The following is a 21785-nucleotide window of genomic DNA, read 5'->3' on the forward strand; positions in this document are numbered from 1 at the left end:
AATTGCTTGGTAGAACTGAGAATAAATGGAACAAAAATTACAGTTAATGGTCAACATAACAGAGAGATCAACACAGGAAGAAAAACTCTTCAGCAGGTGTTAGGCTAGAAATTCGATTATACAGCACAAATGAGTCTAATTTGCTACATAAAATTTAGGTTTAAATGGCTGAAAATCTTCAGGCATTATGACAACATGCAAGTGCTGTTTTCCTCACACTGCATTTAATTTTAGATTTCCAGTAGGGCTCTGGCATTTTCAGGACTGACCACAGGAAAAAAGAAAGTCTTAAGGAAAGCCGTAATTTTTTTTTAAGTGAGTGTAATCATCAATTACAGTTCAGACCAGAAAAGTAAAAACTTCCGTGAATCCTCAAGCAGCTCTTCATGCATCCCAGCTCCTGGTATCACTGCATATATCATCCTTCAGGTACACATTAGACATTCAGCTGCTGCCAGGGCAGCCATTTCCGCACTCAAAGGCAACAGCCATGGCAAACCCAGGAAGGCAGATTGTGCTTCTGCTCTTGGCACTTTCCTGTTGAGTGACAGCCAGAAAATCTCTTACCAGTCTGTCTCTTGGGCCCCAAATCACAACACACACCTCTTTTATAATATGTGTTAGCATATGGATCAAAAACACGCGAGACGGACTTTGCAATTCAAGTTCACTACCTGTTACATTCAGTGAGTGAAATTTCAAAAAATGAGCAAATATCGGTTCTGAAGTCTGTTCAGACATACCAATAAATAACACTGGAAAATCTAGGAAGTTCAAGAGTGACAGAAATTGAAGCATCTAATGTATACAAAGGAGAATGAGGTTTCCACAGGAGCTCACTGAACTGGCTTCATAGTGACAAAATATCCATTTCATACCTCAAAAAGCTCAGTTACCTTGATTTTAAATTATGCGAAAGCCAGACTTGCCACAAACAAAATATAAATCCTTTCTATCCAATTAGCATAGACTTGTCCTCAAGCTTATCCTTCAAGCTAAAGAAGGAGAACTAAAAAAACTGAAAGCCAATGCCAGTCTTCCTGAGCTTACTGCGTTGTTTTTATACTGAGAGTCTGGTCCTGCTTATAGATCATAAAAAGCAATGCTGAATGGAACATACACCTGCAAAACCTCTGAGTCAGGTATGGAACTCCCAAATGTTCTGATGGTTTTTTTTTTTCAGATTTCCATAGAGACTCCAGTAGCTCTTGTAGTAAATTCCCATCCCCAACCATGAATTTACAGTTCTTCTGATTTCATTCTGACAAAGCTTGGAAAATATATATATTGAATTGTTCTAAGAACTTCTGGTGGAGATATTTCTGGGTTTCAATGCAACTTAATTCATCCCCTTAATGCCTCAGAAGAAATCAACTATAAGCATTTCTAACTTGTTTTAAGTTTGTTGTGCCCTAGACTTAACTGCTGTCCCATATCAATACTGAAATGAAAATACTAACACTGGAAAGTTCAATGCTAAAGAGAAAAATCCGTAAGGTTGCAGAGCCTTTTTCCTACATCACAAACGAAAGGAGTCAAAATGACTGCTGGCTGCACCTCAGGGTGAACTCTACCATGCACAAATTGTCTGAATGTGTATCCGTATCCTTCACCTTCCTGAAGGGTTTGGAATTCTCTACCCTCCCTGTCCTCTAAGAGCATGGTTTGATTAGGGTTAGGGTTAACTCTTATCATGTTGCCTTCTTTATGGCTACATTTTTGTATCTTATCACAGCACTAATCCCATTTCTTGCTGTTCAGCAGAACTGAACTATTCCTTCCATGTTATCAGAAGTTGCAGTGCTTGACGGTTCCCCTCATTTTAACCCACAACTTTTCTTCTCTGCTGCTCTGCCCCTATTAAATGGATATGCTGGGACTTCTGGTCAGGTCACTGCTTTGCCTGGAAAATGTACCTGAAGTTAATCATGCAATTACATTTGAGAGTACTTTGCCATTGGAAATGTTATAGCAGTAGTCCTCTAAAACACCTACAGGAAATTAAATAATGGTATCATCAGCCCATGCGTATCTTCTTAATTCAACCTTCTGTACCAGGTAACTGCATTCATGCTAATACACTACCTTGTCCCATCTGCAAACTGAACACAAGGCTAATTCTCCTTATTGTGAAATCTTCTATTTATTGGAGTCTTGCTTTAAATCAGCTTTTCATCTCTTCAGGATATGGTTTACTTCTTCATATCTCTGCTGGTAGCAATATCTGATAATAAATAACATGACTAATTTTTGGTAGTATCTGCACACACCAAACAAAACCTTGTTTAAAAGCACCTATATCATTTTATATAAAAATATTTGATGGACAAAACAGAAAACATTTGAGTGACCAGTGAGAGTTTTCTGACCAAGCACAGAAGAACAAACTGTGGAGCTCAGCTGCCCATTTGCCCTGCCCTGAAAGAATTTTCTCAGCAGTCATTCTGCCCATTTGTTCCACTTAGGATCTGTAACTTAAATACAGGGGGAGAGGATGTGTTAAAAATAGCAGCAGCAAAAAAAAAAAAGCACAACAAAAAAAACTCAATTAGTAAGAATTGCCACAATAACCTTTGTCAGGATAAATTTACGGTATAGGGCTCAGAGATAGTTACTATGGCAACCAGAGGCACTTGCAAGGTAACATTAATGAGAAATGCAGTATCTGTCACACAAGGAACTGGATGCAGCAGTAGCCTGGCAGGCTATTTACAGAAGCTGTTTGCTTCCCAGCCCCCTTTTCACAAAGAGCAGTAGGAAAATAAAATGCTGCCCAAGTAGCTTTAATACCAGTGTCTTTAATTTTGTATGCTCTTAGCACTTCTTCAATCACTAAACTGTGAAGACCTCAGTGTAAGCTTTACTCAAATTGAACAGATTACACTTACAGCCATATCCACATTTTGCCTATTTTTGGAATATAAAATTAGCTCTCAACTTGTACAATATAGTAAGGCCATGAAACACATCGTTCAGGTACCTGAAAAGACACAACCACAGTACTCACAATAAGAAAAATATTATCTCTGTGTGTGCAAGAAGCTGACACGATCAAACTTCAAGAATTGCCTTCTTTGACAACCCAGTGCTCATCTATTATTTTTGCAAAATATAGTTTACCAGTTAGAAAATATCTCAGATTTCCCTTTGGTATTCGTTCCCAAATACAAACAAACAAGTATTCAGTGTGAATAGGCTGAATAACAGATGTTTCTCTTTTTTTGTTCACAAAGTCCACTTGCACTTGTACTATCTATGAAAATCTATCACAAGCCCGGGCTGTCACTGCCACCACGTGCTTCGTAGGCAAAGACAAGCCTGCACCAATTTCTAGCTATTCCCACAGAATAACACAGTTCACATCAGGGTGCTCAATGATGTATTTTTCAGGACTGTGAAAAAATACTGAAGCATGTTGAGCCCCAGCTCCTCTATACTGCACTGCTAACTGTGGCAGAGGATGGAAAAGCTTGTTAAAAAACAGTGCCATTCTAAAAAACCTGGGCCAGCTGAATGTGGTATTTCATTTACACTAAGATCAGTTGGATGCAGCTGGTTTCATTCACTGCCATTCATTATTCTTACCCTCACTCTTCATGTAGCTATGTTCCCTACAATTTTCTTCCCTGTGCAACATGAAGTTTCTTCCTGACTCAGTCTGCTTCAGTTCTGAATCGAACCTTTATGAAACAGAAGAATCCCATTAGAAGGACTTTAGTAAAAGTTAAAAAAATTCCTATGAATGAATTCTTATTATGAATGAATTATTAAGGTGGTTGTGGATGCCCCATCCCTGGAGGCATTCAAGGCCAGGCTGGATGTGGCTCTGGGCAGCCTGGTCTGCTGGTTGGTGACCCTGCACATAGCAGGGGGGTTGAAACCAGATGATCACTGTGGTCCTTTTCAACCCAGGCCATTCTGTGATTCTATGATTCTACGATTACACTGTACTTGATTATCAGTCACAAACAGGCAGCTTCTCTAATTTTAAACTTTTGAATTAAATACAACATTCTTTCTCCAGGTAACGCATCTCCTAAAAGTAAGGCACTGGAGAACGCTGTACAAAAAAACAGATCAAAGGCAGTTTATGATTCAAATAGGTTAAATGCAGTCCTGGCAACCTAGCAGCCAAGCTTTCACACTGGTATTAGCAGGTGTTAGATCTCCTTGAAGCTGCTTAAGCTCTGCCAACTCAATGGGAGTTGTACAACTCATTAACACGTTTTTGATATAAAAGAAAAGGCTGAGAACAAAGAAGGAAGGAATCTTGGGTGATCAGCAGGTACAGCTGAGAGGTTGGGTCCTCATTAGTCAAAGGGAAAGGTTTTAGCTGAGATGCAGCTATGGTCAGGATTTTGCTACACATGCTTCTATTATTAGAATTAATATGCTGCCATGTGCTCTGAGGAGCTGCCATACATTGCAATTTGAACATTAAAAAAAAAAGACAAACACTCCAGGAAAAAATATAGGTGACCTGGTAAACTGTGAAGTTGTAATAATCGAGAGAGAAAAAAATTCTCTTGTAAACAATGACTCAACAGATTCTTTCCAAAATCAAATTAGTTTCTGAAGACATACCCAGAGGAACAATTATTTTAACTGCATTAAAGGTGTGCACAGACACATTAAAGCACTGGTCAAATTCTACAAGTTATGTAGTTTCAAGAAACCTTCAGAGTGGACATGGCAAGACTCTCAAGAAGAAGTGAAGCTGGACGGGGCCCTAAGCAACTTCAGCTGTAGGTGTCCCTGTTCATTGTAGGGGAGTTGGACCAGACGATCTTTAGAGGTCCCTTCCAATTCAAGCAGTTCTATGATTCCATGAAATAACTCAGTTTGTGAAAACAAGAATCAGGAAACCAATTTCCTCACCAACTGTTACAGCAGACAGTCCCATCCCTTGATCCCATCCATAACTGGGATCTAATCCTGATCATGACAGACATCACAAACCATTGAACCAGCAGGCTGATCCATGTAGACATACTCAGCAACCTGAAATAAGTGTTAGACTGTGCAGAATTTCCACCCCTTCATTTGCTATAAACACAACACAACAACTATAAAGACACTGATAGCAGAAGCATCACATCACAGAACAGAAAGAAGTAGTAAATGTGAGAATCGTGAAAAGTATAGAAACAGATATTGACGAACAAAAGCATGAATAAATTTATGCTCTACACAATTCTGCTTCATAAACCCAATATTCTTGTGAATTAAAGGTTTTTATCTGTAAATCTCAACACATCTTAGAGGATTAGTGTGCTCATAAAAGGAAACAGAATTTCAGAAATGCAATCATTACCATATAATCTCAGAATAAGGCACAATATTGCAAAACGTGCAGAAAACATGGTCAAACGATGGATACTGTGAATGCTTTGAGACATATTTCAAGTTAGGAACAACCATCCAAGATGAAAATTCCATTTTCAAAAGAAATACAAACTTCAGAAAGTTTTATCATTCCTAAATATGCAATAAGCTGAAGAACTGTTTTTATATATTAATAATAAGCGCTGGAAAATTTATTAAGTCTAAAGAAAAACCAAAAATACAGTAAAGTTCACTGTTTGTCAGCCCCCACAAAAACATAATTAAAAATGGTGATGAAACATTCATGTGCAACACGAAGGCACTCTGGATTGAAAAAAATAATTTCAGAAGATGAATCAAAGAAGAAAATGACAACTATGAAATGAAGGCCTTGCTATAACTGTGATACTTGAAAATTCAAAATATTATAGGGAATTAGAAGCATTTGTGCTCATGACAGAGGGAGTGCTGAGGATACAAGATAACACCATGCACACATTATATTAGGAAAAAATGAAGACAGTATCTACCTTGAATTACAGTTTTAACTGTCAATTTTATTCATACATACTTATCTTAACATAGGGTTTCCTTTCATCTTAAACAGTTCTGAAGTCCCACCTTTTCATTTAGCAAAATCGTAACAGAGGTCTGAAAATGTCCTTCCGTGCATTGGTACAGTGTCTATTGAAAAGTATCATAGAATGGATTGGGTTGGAAGGGACCTTAAAGTCCACTGGCTCCCATCCAATGTGACCTTAAACACCTCCGGGGATGGGGCGTCCACAGCTTCCCATGGCAGCCCATGCCAGTGCCTCACCACTCCATCTTCCTAATAAGATGGCTGTTTTTTATTCAACTTCCACTGAGCACTGCACAGATACTTATGTATGTCTTCTAGACCACATCCAGTTTCTAAGAGTTAGTTAAAAGACAGTCGAGTGCTCATCTTGGCTATTTAATGCTATACACTATATCAAGTTTTGATCACTTTTCCACCTTATTCATCACTTTGGGCTTATTAATACTGCATCTCCTATTTTACTATCCCATTCTTCTGGAACTCCACATAGCTGACTTCCCAAATTACAGCCCACAATTTATTATCAGGCGTCTGCCTACTTCTTACTCCTTTTTCCAAATATTTTCTGAAGCGGCTGAGCAGCACGGACTCCAGAAGGACTCCACTGATGACTTTATTTCTACTGTAAAAAAGTGATTACTCACTCATCATAGAATCACAGAATGGCCTGGGTTGAAAAGGACCACATTGACCATCTGGTTTCAACCCCCCTGCTATGTGCAGGGTCACCAACCACCAGACCAGGCTGCCCAGAGCCACATCCAGCCTGGCCTTGAATGCCTCCAGGGATGGGGCATCCACAGCCTCCTTGGGCAACCTGTTCCAGTGTGTCACCACCCTCTGAGTGAAAAACTTCTTCCTAATATCTAACCTAAACCTCCCCTGTCTCAGTTTAAAACCATTCCCCCTTGTCCTATCACTATCCACCCTTGTAAACAGCCATTCCCCTCCTGTTTATTCACTCCCTTCAAATACTGAAAGGCCACAATGAGGTCTCCCCCAAGCCTTCTCCTCTCCAAGCTAAACAATCCCAGTTCCCTCAACCTTTCTTCATAGCAGAGGTGCTCCAGCCCTCTGATCATCTCAGTGCCCTCCTCTGGACCTGCTCCAAGAGCTCCACGTCCTTCCTGTGCTGGGTGCCCCAGGCCTGGACACAGTGCTGCAGATGGGGCTTCACAAGAGCCCAGTAGAGAGGGACAGTCACCACCTCTACCTGCTGGCCACCCCTTTTTTAATGCAGCCCAGAACACAGCTGACCTTCCGGGCTCCAAGCGTACATTTATGGCTGATGTCCAGCTTTTCATGCACCAGGACCCCCAAGTCCTTCTCTGTAGAGCTGCTCTCAAGGAGATCTTCCCCCAGTTTATATAAACACCTGGGATTGCCCCGACCCAATTGCAGCATGCTGCACCTGGCCATACTGAACCTCATTAGGTTTTCATGAGCCCACTTTTCCAGCCCGTCCAGCTCCCTCTGGATGGCTTCCCTTCCTTCCAATGCATCGACTGTACTGCTCAGCTTGGTGTCAGCCGCAAACTTGCTGAGGGTGCTCTCGATGTCACTGATGAAGATGTTGAAGATCACCAGTCCCAACACCAACCCCTGAGGGACACCACTTGTGACCGGCCTCCACCCTGACACAGAAGACTCTTCTGTCTCCTTTCTCTTAACCAATTAACTCTCCCTTTTAATCCCACAGTGAATCAGATCCTCTATCATGAGGACCACTGCCATATGTCAATAATTACATTAAATCTTCCTTACCCACAATTTAATGATTTAACAGAACATTAATAGATTTATGAGCTACAACTTCCCTGTATAAAAGCATGCTTAATCGTTCTCAATTCTGCACACTAATTCAATGCAGACGATTAAAAAAATAAAAAATTGAAGGAAATCTGTATTTAGCCTTCTTCACTACATGTTACCCTCATCCTAGGGCCATGTCCTCACAGCTCAACATGCTTAATCTGGAAGGTATCCCACAAGTTAGCATCGTTCATAGATTGAAAGCACTATGTAAGACAAGGAGTGATTTTAAAACTGGAGATGGGAAGGCTATAAACACACCTACATCACTAGAAGGAAATCAGAACACTATGGTATTCTGATTTAGAAATCCTCTACCTCTATTAAAGCTCCTTTTGAGGGCCAGAAAACTAAATTGCTTCTATGATTTAATTTGAAAACTATTACCATTTAAAATCCCTACGCTAAAGCAAAATCCTTTGTTTTTACTAAATACTTTGTTTTTGTAGTGTCTTTGTCCACTGTAAGGAAATGACAAGCAACGTGCATTTTCCAAAAAGGAGTAAATGTGCTCAGAATGACGTGGTGTTGTCCAAGAGCATACCAAGGCAGCATGGTGAAACACTTCCTCGGGAAGACCCAGCCAGTGAAAGATTGGGCTGCAGGGGAGAGACAAAGTGGTCCAAGCCAGGAACGATTATGGTCTCCACACCATACATCTCCCTGCTTCTCCAAAGACTGCCAAGGATGGTTTTGTCCTACATAGAGATTAAAAATGAAGCTGACAATATATAAAATTAACGCATTCGAACCTGGTAACCAAATAATCAAGTTTTGTTACATTACTTAAATTAACTAATGGAGCTATCAGGGTAAGGCAATGCTATGACACAAACATGACAGCTATTTGTCTCAAATTACCCTTCTTTCTTAAAGCAGTAGGTACTCTTCAGTGGAGTGAGAAAGGAGCGCTACGCAGAGTAACTCTGTGTGTAAAGGTAGGGTAGCATATGGCATATAAATTTACCCAAATACAGTAGTTTTTTAAAAGAAATTTGGAACAGATAAATCCTTACACTACTCCAAAGAAGGCTTCAGCTTTTTGTCTATGACCCTGATATAATTGCATCAGAAGGAAAAAAAAAAAAAAAGACTATTTCAAACTTATGAAAAAATCCCTATCACTGTAGAATGAAAGCATCATAAAAAAAAAGCAGCTTTATATACCACAGCATTTACATAGCATCTTTCAGACTTTCTCAGATCACTGGTGTCTTAGTTTTGTTTTTTTTTTTTTCTAATGAAGGAAGATGGAAATGGATGTCAAGACTCACAAATTAATTCAAACTACTGAAGTGCTAATTTTAAATGACTTTCCTCTTTAAAGGAACTTTAAAACAACTATCCTAATTACACTTTTGATCATCTAAAATAAATTAATAGGAATTGCATGTATTCATTTCCAACCTCGGGAAGCCTGCACTGCACCATCATGATCTTTAACAGAAGATCAGAGAGCAGGCAGAAAGCCAAATCAGTGCAATACTGGAGTGTATCTTTAATAAATCCTTTGGCCATTAGACCAGACTAACTGGTAGCTATTCAAGATAATCTCCTTTCACCTCATTAATGCAGCCACCACAGCAGCAAAACACAGCAGCGCTCCTAAGCACAGAGCACGCTGTCAGCTGAGTTAGTTGACTTACACATACACTGCAGAAACCAGCTGTACCTGCACCCAAATGTTTACTCTTCCATTGACAGTATGAACAAAAATGTTGGTAGGACAAAGTCTTACAGGATGAGGGAAGGTGAGAGAGGGGCCAATTCATATGAGCGTGTGCCTAGCAAGAACAATGTAACGCTGGTAGCTTTGGGAATACTGAGTGAGTTTACCAATGAGCCAATTTTACCAATCCTCAAGTTTTCCACCTACATGTTTCTTCCTGCTTTTCATTTAATGAAGGAAATAATATCCAGGGAAAGGCTGCTAACAGTCGACTTTCAGCGTCCAGTTTTTTTCTTCAATGTTGAAATATTATCCTTCTAAAATGACAATAAATACCCAAAGGCATCAATACGTGCGAATTAAGTGCAAGCAAAATTTGATTTACACTATGATTTCTTTCAGGAAGCAGTATTTTTTCCTGTTTCACTTGTTGATCCATTGTTACCTAACAAAAGAAGCACTTACAAATTTTCTTGCATTCCTCCTTTCTCTTACCACCCATCTTGTACAAAAGTGAGAAACAAATGAAAAAGTACTATCATTTCAGTCAATTTTTAATAGGTCTGCACTTTGTGTAATGCTTCCACTTAAGACTGCTAGTTACTAAGGAACAAAATATATTCCTCTAAGTGTCTAGTATCCACAATTCAATATACAAATAATTTTTCCCCTGAGTATTAAAGAAATGAAGGAAGGAACAAGCTTGATTCCTCCTATGAAAACGCTCCTTTACAAAAAATTTGAATTCTGAAATGAATTGAGTTCTTTTCAAGAGAGCTTTCGCACCCTGAATTGCCTATGATCAGCACTCCATGTATCCATCTTTATTTGTCTCTTACATCACATCAGATTTGGAGTGATTTCCAGATCCAACACTAGGACAGCAAATGTGTACTAACATCTATGAAATATTTTGTATAGGGGCCAACTCATTTAGCTTTGTTTATGCTATATTCTATTACATTTAATAAATTCTGTCAGAGACAAACTTGGCTTGCACTCACATTTGTCCCCCAGTACACAAAATACTAGAAACATTGCAAATTGGGTCTCCTAAGGTCAAGTCAATACTCAGTGAAAAATTGCCATGCAGGCTACATCCAGCTGGTTAGTCACCCCTGATTTAGAAGAGCTGTTAAATTGCTTACACCTACTTTTGAGGAAGAGGAAAAAAACCTTACGAGGAGTTGTGCAATCTCACAATTCTCTTGCTCACTGCCCACAGAAATACTCTATATCCAGAACAAAACCCACTGGGGAGGGAACAGAGAGACAAACAAGCAGCTAGCCACACTTACTGCTGTTAAAACCCGCAAGGGGCATTTGTTTTCTTATCATCAAATGCAGGACCACAGCACTTGAAAAGTTCTTCCTGCTAAAAAGTCCTGCAATTATGGACTGGTCTTGAGCCATTTGCCAAAGGACACGTCAGAAGAAGCCAGGACCTCTGCCTCCACTTTGGCTTTTACCAACTGTTTTCACCTCCCTTAATAATTAAAAGAGAGCCCTTCTCTGTCCCCAGCTTTGTTTCTTTTAATTTCTGCTGTACATGTCAAACCAAACTCAAGGTCTACATCATTTTCATCAGTTATCTGTCTGCATCTTCCATCACAAGATCCTGCTCTTCTTAAACACGTGCGACCAGAACTGAATGATTCAATTCTCACTTACCATTCCGTATTTCCATTTGCCTGTTCAACTCTCCTATAGCATTTGTTTATTTTGCAGCACCCACACTGAGGATCCAAAACCATCCAAAATCATTGGTTGCTCAACCACCGTACTCCTGCACTGTACCAAACAAGCAGGTCCCTTCAGAGGAAGAGAGTCCACGAGTGCTTCAACTGCAAAGCAACCCAAATTAAGTTTCTCCTTATTATTCCCTTTATTTCTCTTTACTTCTTCATAGTTCTGTTTATTATTTGCCATTTTCGTAGATCTTATCCATAACGTCTCCAACTTTTAAGTCCTTTGAAATAAACATAAAAAGTGGATCTGACCAGTGCTGAATACACAAACCCTCCCTAAACATACGTACATTTCCTTTCCAATTTCTCTGTTAAGGATAGCCAATTATTAGTCCAAAATTATGTAGCATATTAAGACATTGATTTGGTTGTTAATAAAAATAAATAAAAACAAAAAGCCTTACACAACAGAACTATGCACTTAACAACTGTCAAGAAAACATAATCTATTACCCTGAAAACTATTTTTGTTAATACAACCTTTGATTTATTTATTTTTAATCAGCTTGCTGCTCCCCAAAAACCTTTCAGCTTGCCATGTATTTAACATGAAGAGTCAGAGAAACTGCTGTGCAATTTCAGTTTCTCTCAATGACAACATAGAGAACTTTCATCACCACGACTTTGTCTTTAAAAAAAAACAAACCGTAACAACAGTGGAAGGAAGAAATAATCTCTGATACAAACAACATGTCCTGTCATAAACAAAAGCACTAATTAAAACTTACATGGCAGTTACGTGTCATAACTATCATGATTTATATGCACAGGACAACAAATTTACTGAGGGAACTTATTGTTGAAAGGGCAAAGAATCATTAGGTTCTCCTACCCTCTGGAAGGGGACAAGTTTTAAAATGTTTTCAATAAACCCGTGCATTGCTAACTAGTACTCCAGATTTCAGTATACAACACTTCCATTTAGCTTAGTATTCTTTTATTATTAAGCAGTTATAAAAAGAAGATAGTAAGTATTTAACACAAGCCTGACAACCAGTTTCTAGAGTAATGTCACTTCTGCAAATTCGACATTTAGCCAATTAGGACTAATCAGATATTCACAGACTTCACAGCCCAATTAAGCAACGTATTTAAATAAGCAGTAGTCACTGGCCTTCATAGAATTTTTAAAATAACCTTATTTTTCATGGTTAAAAAAAACACTATTATGAGAGGTATAAAAATAAAAATAATAATTTCATTATTTCATTGTTCTTGACTGCCATTAGAATTTAACAAAAAAGTACTTTAAAAAGTCTGAGGTCAATATAAGTTCACTTATCAAAACCAAGGAACACTTGACTTTGACAATAATAACTTACCGCAGTGGACTGTTTAAGAAAGCTCACTCATTCAGCCCTATAGGCCTGCTAAAGGGCATGAATTAGCTCACTCAGAAAGAATTCTTGGCTTGCAGTTCTTAATTTCTGATCATTGACTGCTGCTGTGGTATGTATTAATTAATTACTTAATTGTTCAATTCCCAAACTTATGTACAATATATATATGTGTGTGTGTGTGTGTGTAAGAAAGAGATTAAAAAAAAAAAAAAAAAAAGGGGAAGGAAATCCATCGTATTGCTTCCCATCAGCATTCACATAAGTCGTCTTGCACTTGGGCCACAACAGCCACATGCAGCTCTATAGACACAGGGAAGAGTGGTTGGACAGTTAGTTTCTCTGCAGAAAAGAACATGGTGCCGGTCAACAGCTGGCTGAGCATGAGCCAGCAGTGTGCCCAGGCAACTGTGAAAGCAGTGCTTTAGATTGGACGTTAGGAAGAATTTCTTCATGGAGAGCATGGTTAGGCATTGGAACAGGCTGCTCCAGGAGGTTGTGGAGTCACCATCCCTGGATAAAAGAGATGTGTGGACGTAACACTAAGACACTTAGTGATGGGACACGGTAGGTATGGCTGGAGATTGCACTTGATCTTAAAGGTCTTTTCCAAGCCAAATGATTCTATTCTATGACCAGTACTTGTGAGAACTTGTAAACGTTGCCCCGAAGCCTCTGTCATTTGAATGGCCATAAGAGGATGTCCTCATTTATGATGTAATATACCAGTCATACACCTGTTCAAAAACTTTAGGGGTCTTTTCTATACGTAGGGAAATACAATTCTAAAAAATCACAGATCTCATTTCATGTACCTGGTGAAGAAGCTGCCAGATTCTTGGCAGCTCCTCCATGGCTGGCAATGTTTGACCCTTTTCTCCAGACTGCTGTTATCAAGGTCCTGTTTGTTTTCACAATTCGAGTTTTCGGCCAGCTCTGTTCCCGTAGAGTCGAAAGCACTGAATCTCATGATCCTCACACCAAGGCCAAAACTGACCTTAATCTAACAGCGTTACATTTACAGTTACTAACTGTGTAAACATGACAAGGACTCAGAAAACTCAGCTGTGTTGCACCATAAAGACAGAGAAGGGGATTCAGCTACTCAGACCACTGCCTTGTAAATCTTCCACAGATTATGATGTTTGCCACTCCTCGCAGACAGACACACTGCACACAGAACGGGGATGTAAAGGTGAAGTATGGTATGTTGTACAAAATGAGATATCCTAGGGCACAAAATGTGGTAACAACTATTACCATAAATTATGAAGAGATTTACAGATAAATTAGGGTTGTCATGAGACTTAATTTTAACGGTTTGATAATCAAGTAAGAAACACAATAATTACAATACCTGTTTTTCAGTAAACCAAAATCACTGCTACTAGCAACACTTCTTTGTTAATTTACATAATAAAATCCCTTCCTGGAGCTGCCTGCTGTATTCCTCTAATTCTGAACAATCTATTAAATCCCACATCACTGTGATAAACAATTTCAGTTTCACTGCTGATTATATTGAAAATATTTCTAATTTACAGCAAACCTCCTTCAATCATATACAGCAGACAATGCAAGAAACAGTTTTACAGATGGAAAGCTCCGCTAGTCTAGAAAACTATCTGAAGACTGGAATTTCCAATAGCTTTTCTAAGAGAATTCCTGCCCCATAATATAGAAAGCAGAAACAATGCATCAGAAACTTCCAAGTTATTTTAGTTTCTGAATATCCAGGGGAAGTAAAGAGGCAAACAGTAAGCAGGAAGCACCATTATTCTTCTTCTTAGGTTTGCTGGCAGAAAATATGATAAACACAATCTCAAGCAATGAGAACAGGGATGAGGAAAACAATTTCCCAGAACCTACTCTTCATCAGAACAGGAGATTTCAAAATGATGGTGATGAATGGAGGGAGAGTAAATTACAAAAGAAATCACTAGGAACCAAAGTAAGAGCTGGAGGAAAAGTTACACTTCAAATAAAAGTGGAATGAGGAAAATATAAAGAATGAAGAAAGAACCAGGAAGGTACCAGGAAGGAGGGAAAAAAGACCTTCATTGAAAAGCCTCACCTCAAATATCACTCAAATTGAAAAGCAGTCAATGCCTGGAGATGAAAAAAAATATCCTAATAGTAGGTCTTAGTGAAAAACATTGTACATCTGGGCCAGAAACATTTGGTTCAAAAGTAACCCCCTGTGAATGACAGTTCTACATTACCAAACACAGACCTAGGACCAGTGCTTCAAAAAAGGGGAAGATTTCTTGTTTTTTGTAAAATTATCCAAAGCTCCACGGTAGAAAGAGTTGGCTGACTTTAAGGCTCAGTTATGTTCCATCTAAGTTTCTGCAGAGGATTCACTAGAATAGAAAATAAACCTGCAAGTAACGTAGGACCTATATATACAGTCACAAATGCTCGCAGATATTAGTTGTGTATATACCTAGTTATAAATACACAGTTGAAAGTTATACTGTTTATCATTCAAGAAATAACAAATGTGTTTAGAAGTGGTAGAAAACTCTCTGCAATTCCTAAATACAAATAAAACAATAAAATATTTTGCATTAAGATTAAAATCAATGTCCTTAAAAGACTTAAATTCTTCCAAGAGCCACAAAATCCACTTCGCTAAATGACTGCTTCAAAAGTCTTATAGAAAGAGTTTTTAATCCATTAAAATGTAATGATTTCAGGATAAGTAAACTTCAATTATTAAATCCATATGAAAACAAAAGCAATTCAAACAAGGAGATGCAAAGCAATTATATTACATATTGTCCCAAAAACTGTGAGTAGAAAATTCATACACAAATATACAGAGAACACAGATATGAATATGCACATTTTGTAAGTACTTAGTCTGATTTTCTGAAAAGAGTGAATTCTTTCTGAAAAAAAATTAGAAAAGGAAGAAGCACTGCTTGTTACCACTATTTTTGTCCATTTCTTCAGAAAGAACAGTTGACAGAATTTAACCTTGAGACACCTTTTGTCATGATATTACTGAGATTCCTAGGTACTTTGTACTTGTTTTTCACAATTGCTTGTCTTGCAATTGATGTATTTCTACTTCAAAATAATATTCAGGCTGAAATTTAAATACTTTGAAGTATTTCCTTTTAAATGCTTATCAACTGTACAACTTAAGAGAACTCTCCCAAAGAACAGAACTGTGATGTCTATGACCAAACTGAAACATATCTTTTCTCGTGGTTCATCTTTTCAAGGTGAAAATGATGTTATCTAGGCAAAATGATCATCTGAAGGAGAAAAACCAAACAAGATACCTAGAGTAGAGTCAGTTGTTGAAATTCCTTTCAGACACAACATGGTGTTTCAGGATGTAGTTAGGTACAAAATAGCATTTACATCATCCCAGTAGGGTTGGAAGAAACAACACATAGAAGAGTCTACTTAATTCTAGAATATTTTTACTACAGAAATTGTCACTGCTTATTCAGCAATTTTATTTTTCTTTATTCCATTTCTATTTCTATAAAAACAGACAAAGAGTCTGGGGAACTACATGGAGAAAAGAGCATTTCAAACTGGGAAAGGATAAGATCTATTGGGTTCTGATTTTAACAGTGGAAGAACTATGTTCAGACCACATAAAAATCATATTAAAACATTAACTAAGAACACAACTGAACTAGTTGGGTCAGTGTTACATCCATATCCCTACTTCACAACCTACCCTTTCATATATTATCCTTTACTAGATTCAAAGCCAAAGAAATTAACTTGAGAAAGTACTAGAACTCAATGAAACACCTTAAAAAAAAAGGCCCCAAATATCAACAGCAGGGTAGAAATAAATAATATGCTTTAAAGCAGGGCCCTCAAAATAGGAAAGGACTTACCGCTGACATTCTCCAGCATGCAGAATTAAATCTTCGTTGTTCCTAGCACTGATGGTCAGCTCGTGCTCTGTGGAATTGAAGACATCAAGAAGTAGATGACATTGCCGGGTGCTGTTCGGGCAGGGGAAAAAAGGATACCACAATGTCAGTAAAACACCACAGAACAATCATACATACATCTGAAAAAACATTTACACATAAATATTTATGCTTGCATAGAAAAACACGTACATTCAAGAGATAGTAGATGCCTTATATTTATATCAATATCTTACTCTTTTAGTACAAATACCTTTCTCAAAAAACTAAAACCTGACAGAAGCATATATTCAATTAGAGTTCCATGACAACTATGACCCCAATAATATTAAGCCCTATAGCATTTGATCATCTGCACATATTCTTACTTTGTTGTTTTAAGATTCAATTCTGTGGGAAAAAGCCACACGTTTTATTCAGCTCTTTTTCAGCATTCACACAAGACAGGTTTTCTTACTTCACACCACCTTGACATTTATCTTTTTAAGCAGCAAAACTTTAAACCTTTGCTCAGTTTGTAAGGGAGCAGTTCCACGCATAATAGAATCATGAAATGGTTTGGGTTGGAAGGGACCTTTAAAGATCACCTACTTCCAACCCCCTGCTATAGGCAGGGACACCTCCCCCTAGACCAGGTTGCTCAAAGCTCCATCCAGCCTGACCTTCAATGCTTCCAGGGAGGGAACATTTAAAACCTCTCTGGGTAACCTGTTCCAGTGTCTCACCACCTTCACACTACGGAATTTCTTCCTGCTATCTAGTCTAAATCTTCCTCCAGTTTAAACGCATTTTCCCTTGTTGTGTCCCTACCTGCCCTTATAAAAAGTTCCTCCCCAGCTTTCCTATTGCCCCCCTTCAGGTACTGGAAGGCCACTATAGGTTCTCCCTGGAGTCTTCTCTTCTTCAGGCTGAAGAGCCTCAATTTTCTCATCCTGTTCTTGTAGGGAAGGTGCTCCAACCCTCAGATCACCTTCATGGCCTCCTCTGGCCTTACTCTGCTCACAGGCTGGAGAATGTTGGCTTTCTGCATTATGCCAACTACTCCAGGAGAGACAACTTTGTCCCGTCTTACAGAAAGGATCACAGAGACAGGACTAACAGAAGGTCTTATATTAACCAGCTACTGTCTTTCAAATCCAAACTTCCCTAGATGCATTCATTGGAAATATACAGTGTTTTCGGTTATATTTGGAAATAATATTGACAGAGCTACAGAAAAGAAACTTTGCTGTAGATTTTTAGTCTTATTTCTAAGCTTCTCTTCTTTGTGAAATAATGTACAAACAGGAACGTTGAATGAAGATTGTAATGTAATACAAATGAAGCAAAAAATCAGAAAGAATCAGATAGAAAATGCCAAATGCAATCAGATAGCTATGATAATGCTTTATCAGTCCAGTCTGAAATTCAAAACTTCCTTAGAAGCTACTTAATCGAGGAAAATATCCCAGCCATAAGCATCACTATAATTTATCTTTAACTATAAATGACTTCAACGTTTAAATGTATTTATAACAACATTAGATGACTTGTCATTGGGAATTACAGAATAAAGTAGTGTAGCTATTGTACAGAGATTACAGATCATTACAACCCATGTAATTGCTGGCACAGACACTAAGTAGGGAAAAGCAACTTGTGTTGGATGTCAGAAATAAAACTCATTAGCAGCTTTAACTTATAGAACCAGAGAAACACAGAATGGCTCGGGTTGGAAGGGACCTCAATGATCACCTAGCTCCAACTCCATGCCATGGGCAGGGTTGTCAGCCAGCAGGTCAGGCTGCCCAGGGCACCATGCAACCTGGCCTTGAACGCCTCCAGGGATGGGGCATCCACAGCTACTCTGAGAAACTTGAGAGGGAGCTCACATGAAATCAGAAGTTCCCCAGAAGAGAAGAAAGAGAAACAAAGTGGTAAGATAAGGGTTGTCAGCGCAGTCTTTCAAGTAACACACATTCAAACTCTGTAAGATACAGTTGAGAGCCTCAGGTAACCAAGTACACTTCTCCTACTGCGTAAGAATTTCAATTCAACTCCAGTCATTCCAGAGAGAATTAAGCTCTGACAATGCAAGAGTGTAAGAGCTGCTCTTCCACTTATGAAAAAGCTCCGCTGGTGTGTAATGCCATTCTTTGCTGAGTATCAAGAGAGAGTATATCCAGGGCGCATACAGGAGGAACCGCACTGATGCCATGCAGAACCCTGAGATGGGACATTCTTACAAGTATGGGATTCAGCCCCGAGTGACAGCAACACCACACGCAACCAGGCACTGAGCTACAAGCGAGCACTGCCTGGGGACAGCACCATGCCTCTAAGGAAAAGCAGAAAGGAAACGGGAGGTGGGAGAATAGAGGTGCTTTTTGGTATTTTTCAGGGTTTTTGCTCTTTTTGGGTAAAATTCCAGTGAATACTGAATATAGATAATGCACAAAGGTACCTGAGTGCCTGAAGCAAACATGTCAAAACTCATGAATTTTGAACAAATAAGGAGTCACAGATTCTAGCAGAAACTCCCTGCCTATACAGCTCACATAAAAGGAACGACTGCGAGAGGCAGTAGCTAACCTGGTATCAGCAAGGAATGAGAAAGCAAGCCAGGCTTCCATCTCACTGCTGGCAGTGGGACGAGCCCTGCAAAGCCACAGAAAGCTTCTGTCTCTCCAGCAGATGCTAAGACATGATTTGCAAGAGAGATTTCTTTGCTTATAAAATTCGACATGGAAGCAATTTTTTACTTATCCCACAGAAAGAAACAAACAGTCGTTTGAAATAACATTCATACAAGCTTTGTACAATAGTATTTGACGGCAGAATCAAAGTTTTGTAAATAAAACAACTGATGTTATAAATATAAGGGATCTTTACAAACAGCAGACCTTCAGAACTGAACACCGTCACTCATTCTAACAATTCCTGAATAAAAACTCTTGGATTATACAGTGAAAATTATTTGTCACGACTCTTTGCTCACCCTTTACAAACACCACAAAAAAATAGGCCTACAGGGAAAATATTTTTTCCTTGTCACTTTTGAGCAAAATAAGGAAATCTTCAGTAAAAAATAAAAGAGCTAGAGAATCATTACAGTACTTGAAAAATAGTAAGATACAGGTATAAAATGATTGCAGGCAACATGAAGGCAGTAGGAAAATACTATACCACAATTCAGGGTAATTACATATCAGCATCAAACCAACTATTAGAGCAATAAAAAACAAACAATTTCAGGTTACAAAAATATATGGACTGAAAAAAGGGTTTGAATACTGGAAATAAGACAAAATATAAACTCTGGTAAATTATATGTAATACTACGATAAAAGGAGAAGAAAAGAAAGCCTGCAAGTTGTTAAAGAGCAATTTACTTAAGATCTGTAAAGTAGAAAAAACTTTCTTTTTTCTCTTTATTTTCTGCCATGTCACAAGCAGGAAGACTGTGTAGAACTGATGAAACTGAGCTACAAGCAGGTCAAAAATGAAAGTTCCAGGAAAACAAAGAATTAGTAAGAAAGCCTAATTCCCTCTTCACATCAATTTTCACTACAGATAAACTTACAGAAGACCTTTCTTTGAAAGACAGGAAGGAAATGACCTACTTCAGTGTCAGTCAATGATATTTTAGTAGTAAATCATATTCACACAAGGGTGATAAAGGAACTCCAGCATGAATTTGCGGAACACAGCACACAGTTGAATCCAGTAATCTGTTGTTTAAACTAAGCTCTGTACCAGAAAAATTTCAAATGTCATATTGTTTTAAGGATTTCAAGGCAATTGAGAAAAATCTGAGACCATCAGCCATTGCCTCCACATGAGGTAAATGAGTTTTCTTTGAGAAGTGTGTAAGCTTATTTAAAAAAAGAACTGAACACTCATTCTAATAAATAGATCCGAAGATGATTTTACTACAGACCATAGCAGTCTACCAAAATTTTTGGCTGAAGAAAAGCAGTCATAAGCCTGTGTTTCTAGGAACTGGGAAGGACTATCCAACGTTTGCTCAATATCATCTTACTTTACTGAATTACCCCAATTTCTTCACCTTTTAACAAACTATGTACCACCAGGTAATATTTTACACTAAATATTTAGTGGACTAGGAAGGGCTGTACAGGGTAAGCCACCGGGAGAAATTAGCCAAATTTTACCTAGAGTGATCATATAAACTTCATTTTCCTGGGAAACTGTACTTAAAACTATCCAGCAAAACACATCAGAAATTGGAAATAGATATCTTTTGTGAACAGAATGATGTACACATATTGCACAGTATTAAGAGATCAGTTTAAACAGAGATGGATGTATACAAACTCTGGGTTAAGTTCTAGATTTTACTTTGATTCCCATCTTGCTGTTCTGAACCAAGCAGTTTCAAAGCCTAAGTGGTAAAATGCTAAAAATCACATTCTGCAAACAACTTCCCTTTCAGTTATCTTCCTTGTTTGTCTCCCGTGTTTCCTTTAGAAGAATCTACCGTGCATTTCACGTGCAAGGTTTTATTTTACAAGTACCATGGAAGGCTGTATGTCAGGAGGCAGTGCAGGCAAAAGCTAGAATTAGAAAGATGTTCTCAGTTGGATGAATTATACTCGAAAGGTCTCAGAATAACGTGCACAATTAAGTCAGTACTTACTTCAAACTCTAAAAGATAAGATTTATTTATTTTTAATTCTACTGTGTCTTGGAGATTTATTGCATAAATTAATTTATATTATCTTCCTTTATAGAACCCGGGACGTAAGACAAAGAGAAGCTGGTGACATGATGAATCAAACCATGTATTAAAAGCCTTACAATGTTAGGATTACAGAAATAGTCACAAAAGTGGGGCCATGGGAACTCAGACAAGAGGCAATTACACTGTGATCTAGAAATTTCTTTCAGGGGTATTGCAATTACTATTCCGACCTACTCTGAAATGACATCAGAGGATATACTTCAGTAACATTTAACACAATATTACAAACCAGATGCAGCTATCATGCTCTAATGACAGCTCACTGCAGTGAATAATCTTATTGCCATTCTGTTTCTAGCTTTGTTCTAAAGTCAGTTCAAACAAGAAACACTCAGAGGGATTTTGGCAAGTTATCAGCATCCTGACTCAGCTTAGTTTGCCATCAACTGAAATGAAAGAGTGTTTTCACACCCAGAATTTTTGTTTCTTTCATGCCTTCTTTTTAAATGGTCATACCCAATATCCCTGATCAAAACAATGTCAGAGAGAGAAAAGAAGCTTTTGGAAATGACAACAGGCAAACGCAGGCTGGAACTCAACCCAGCTCCCTCAGATCCACCAACAAGCACAGTCTCTTCATATAACATAGCAAAACAATGACTTAGAATATAAATTCTAGATCCTAAGCATCTTTGCTGTTGCTATTTTGTTTTGAATAG

General features: G+C 38.3%; 1 protein-coding gene across 3 annotated transcripts in view; it reads right to left on the minus strand.

The window, feature by feature from the left end:
- The window catches only part of TRAPPC9 (trafficking protein particle complex subunit 9), a 469613-nt gene that overhangs the window by 291528 nt on the left and 156300 nt on the right, over positions 1-21785 (minus strand). For all 3 annotated transcript variants that reach the window (XM_042869462.1, XM_042869461.1, XM_042869463.1), the window contains one exon: positions 16344-16454. In XM_042869462.1, the coding sequence (XP_042725396.1) occupies positions 16344-16454 (111 nt within the window). The remainder of the gene's footprint in view (positions 1-16343; positions 16455-21785) is intronic.

The sequence above is a fragment of the Lagopus leucura genome, unplaced genomic scaffold, assembly GCF_019238085.1.
Source record: "Lagopus leucura isolate 7727_CA_CO unplaced genomic scaffold, USGS_WTPT01 Super-Scaffold_100002, whole genome shotgun sequence".
Lineage (NCBI taxonomy): Eukaryota > Metazoa > Chordata > Aves > Galliformes > Phasianidae > Lagopus > Lagopus leucura.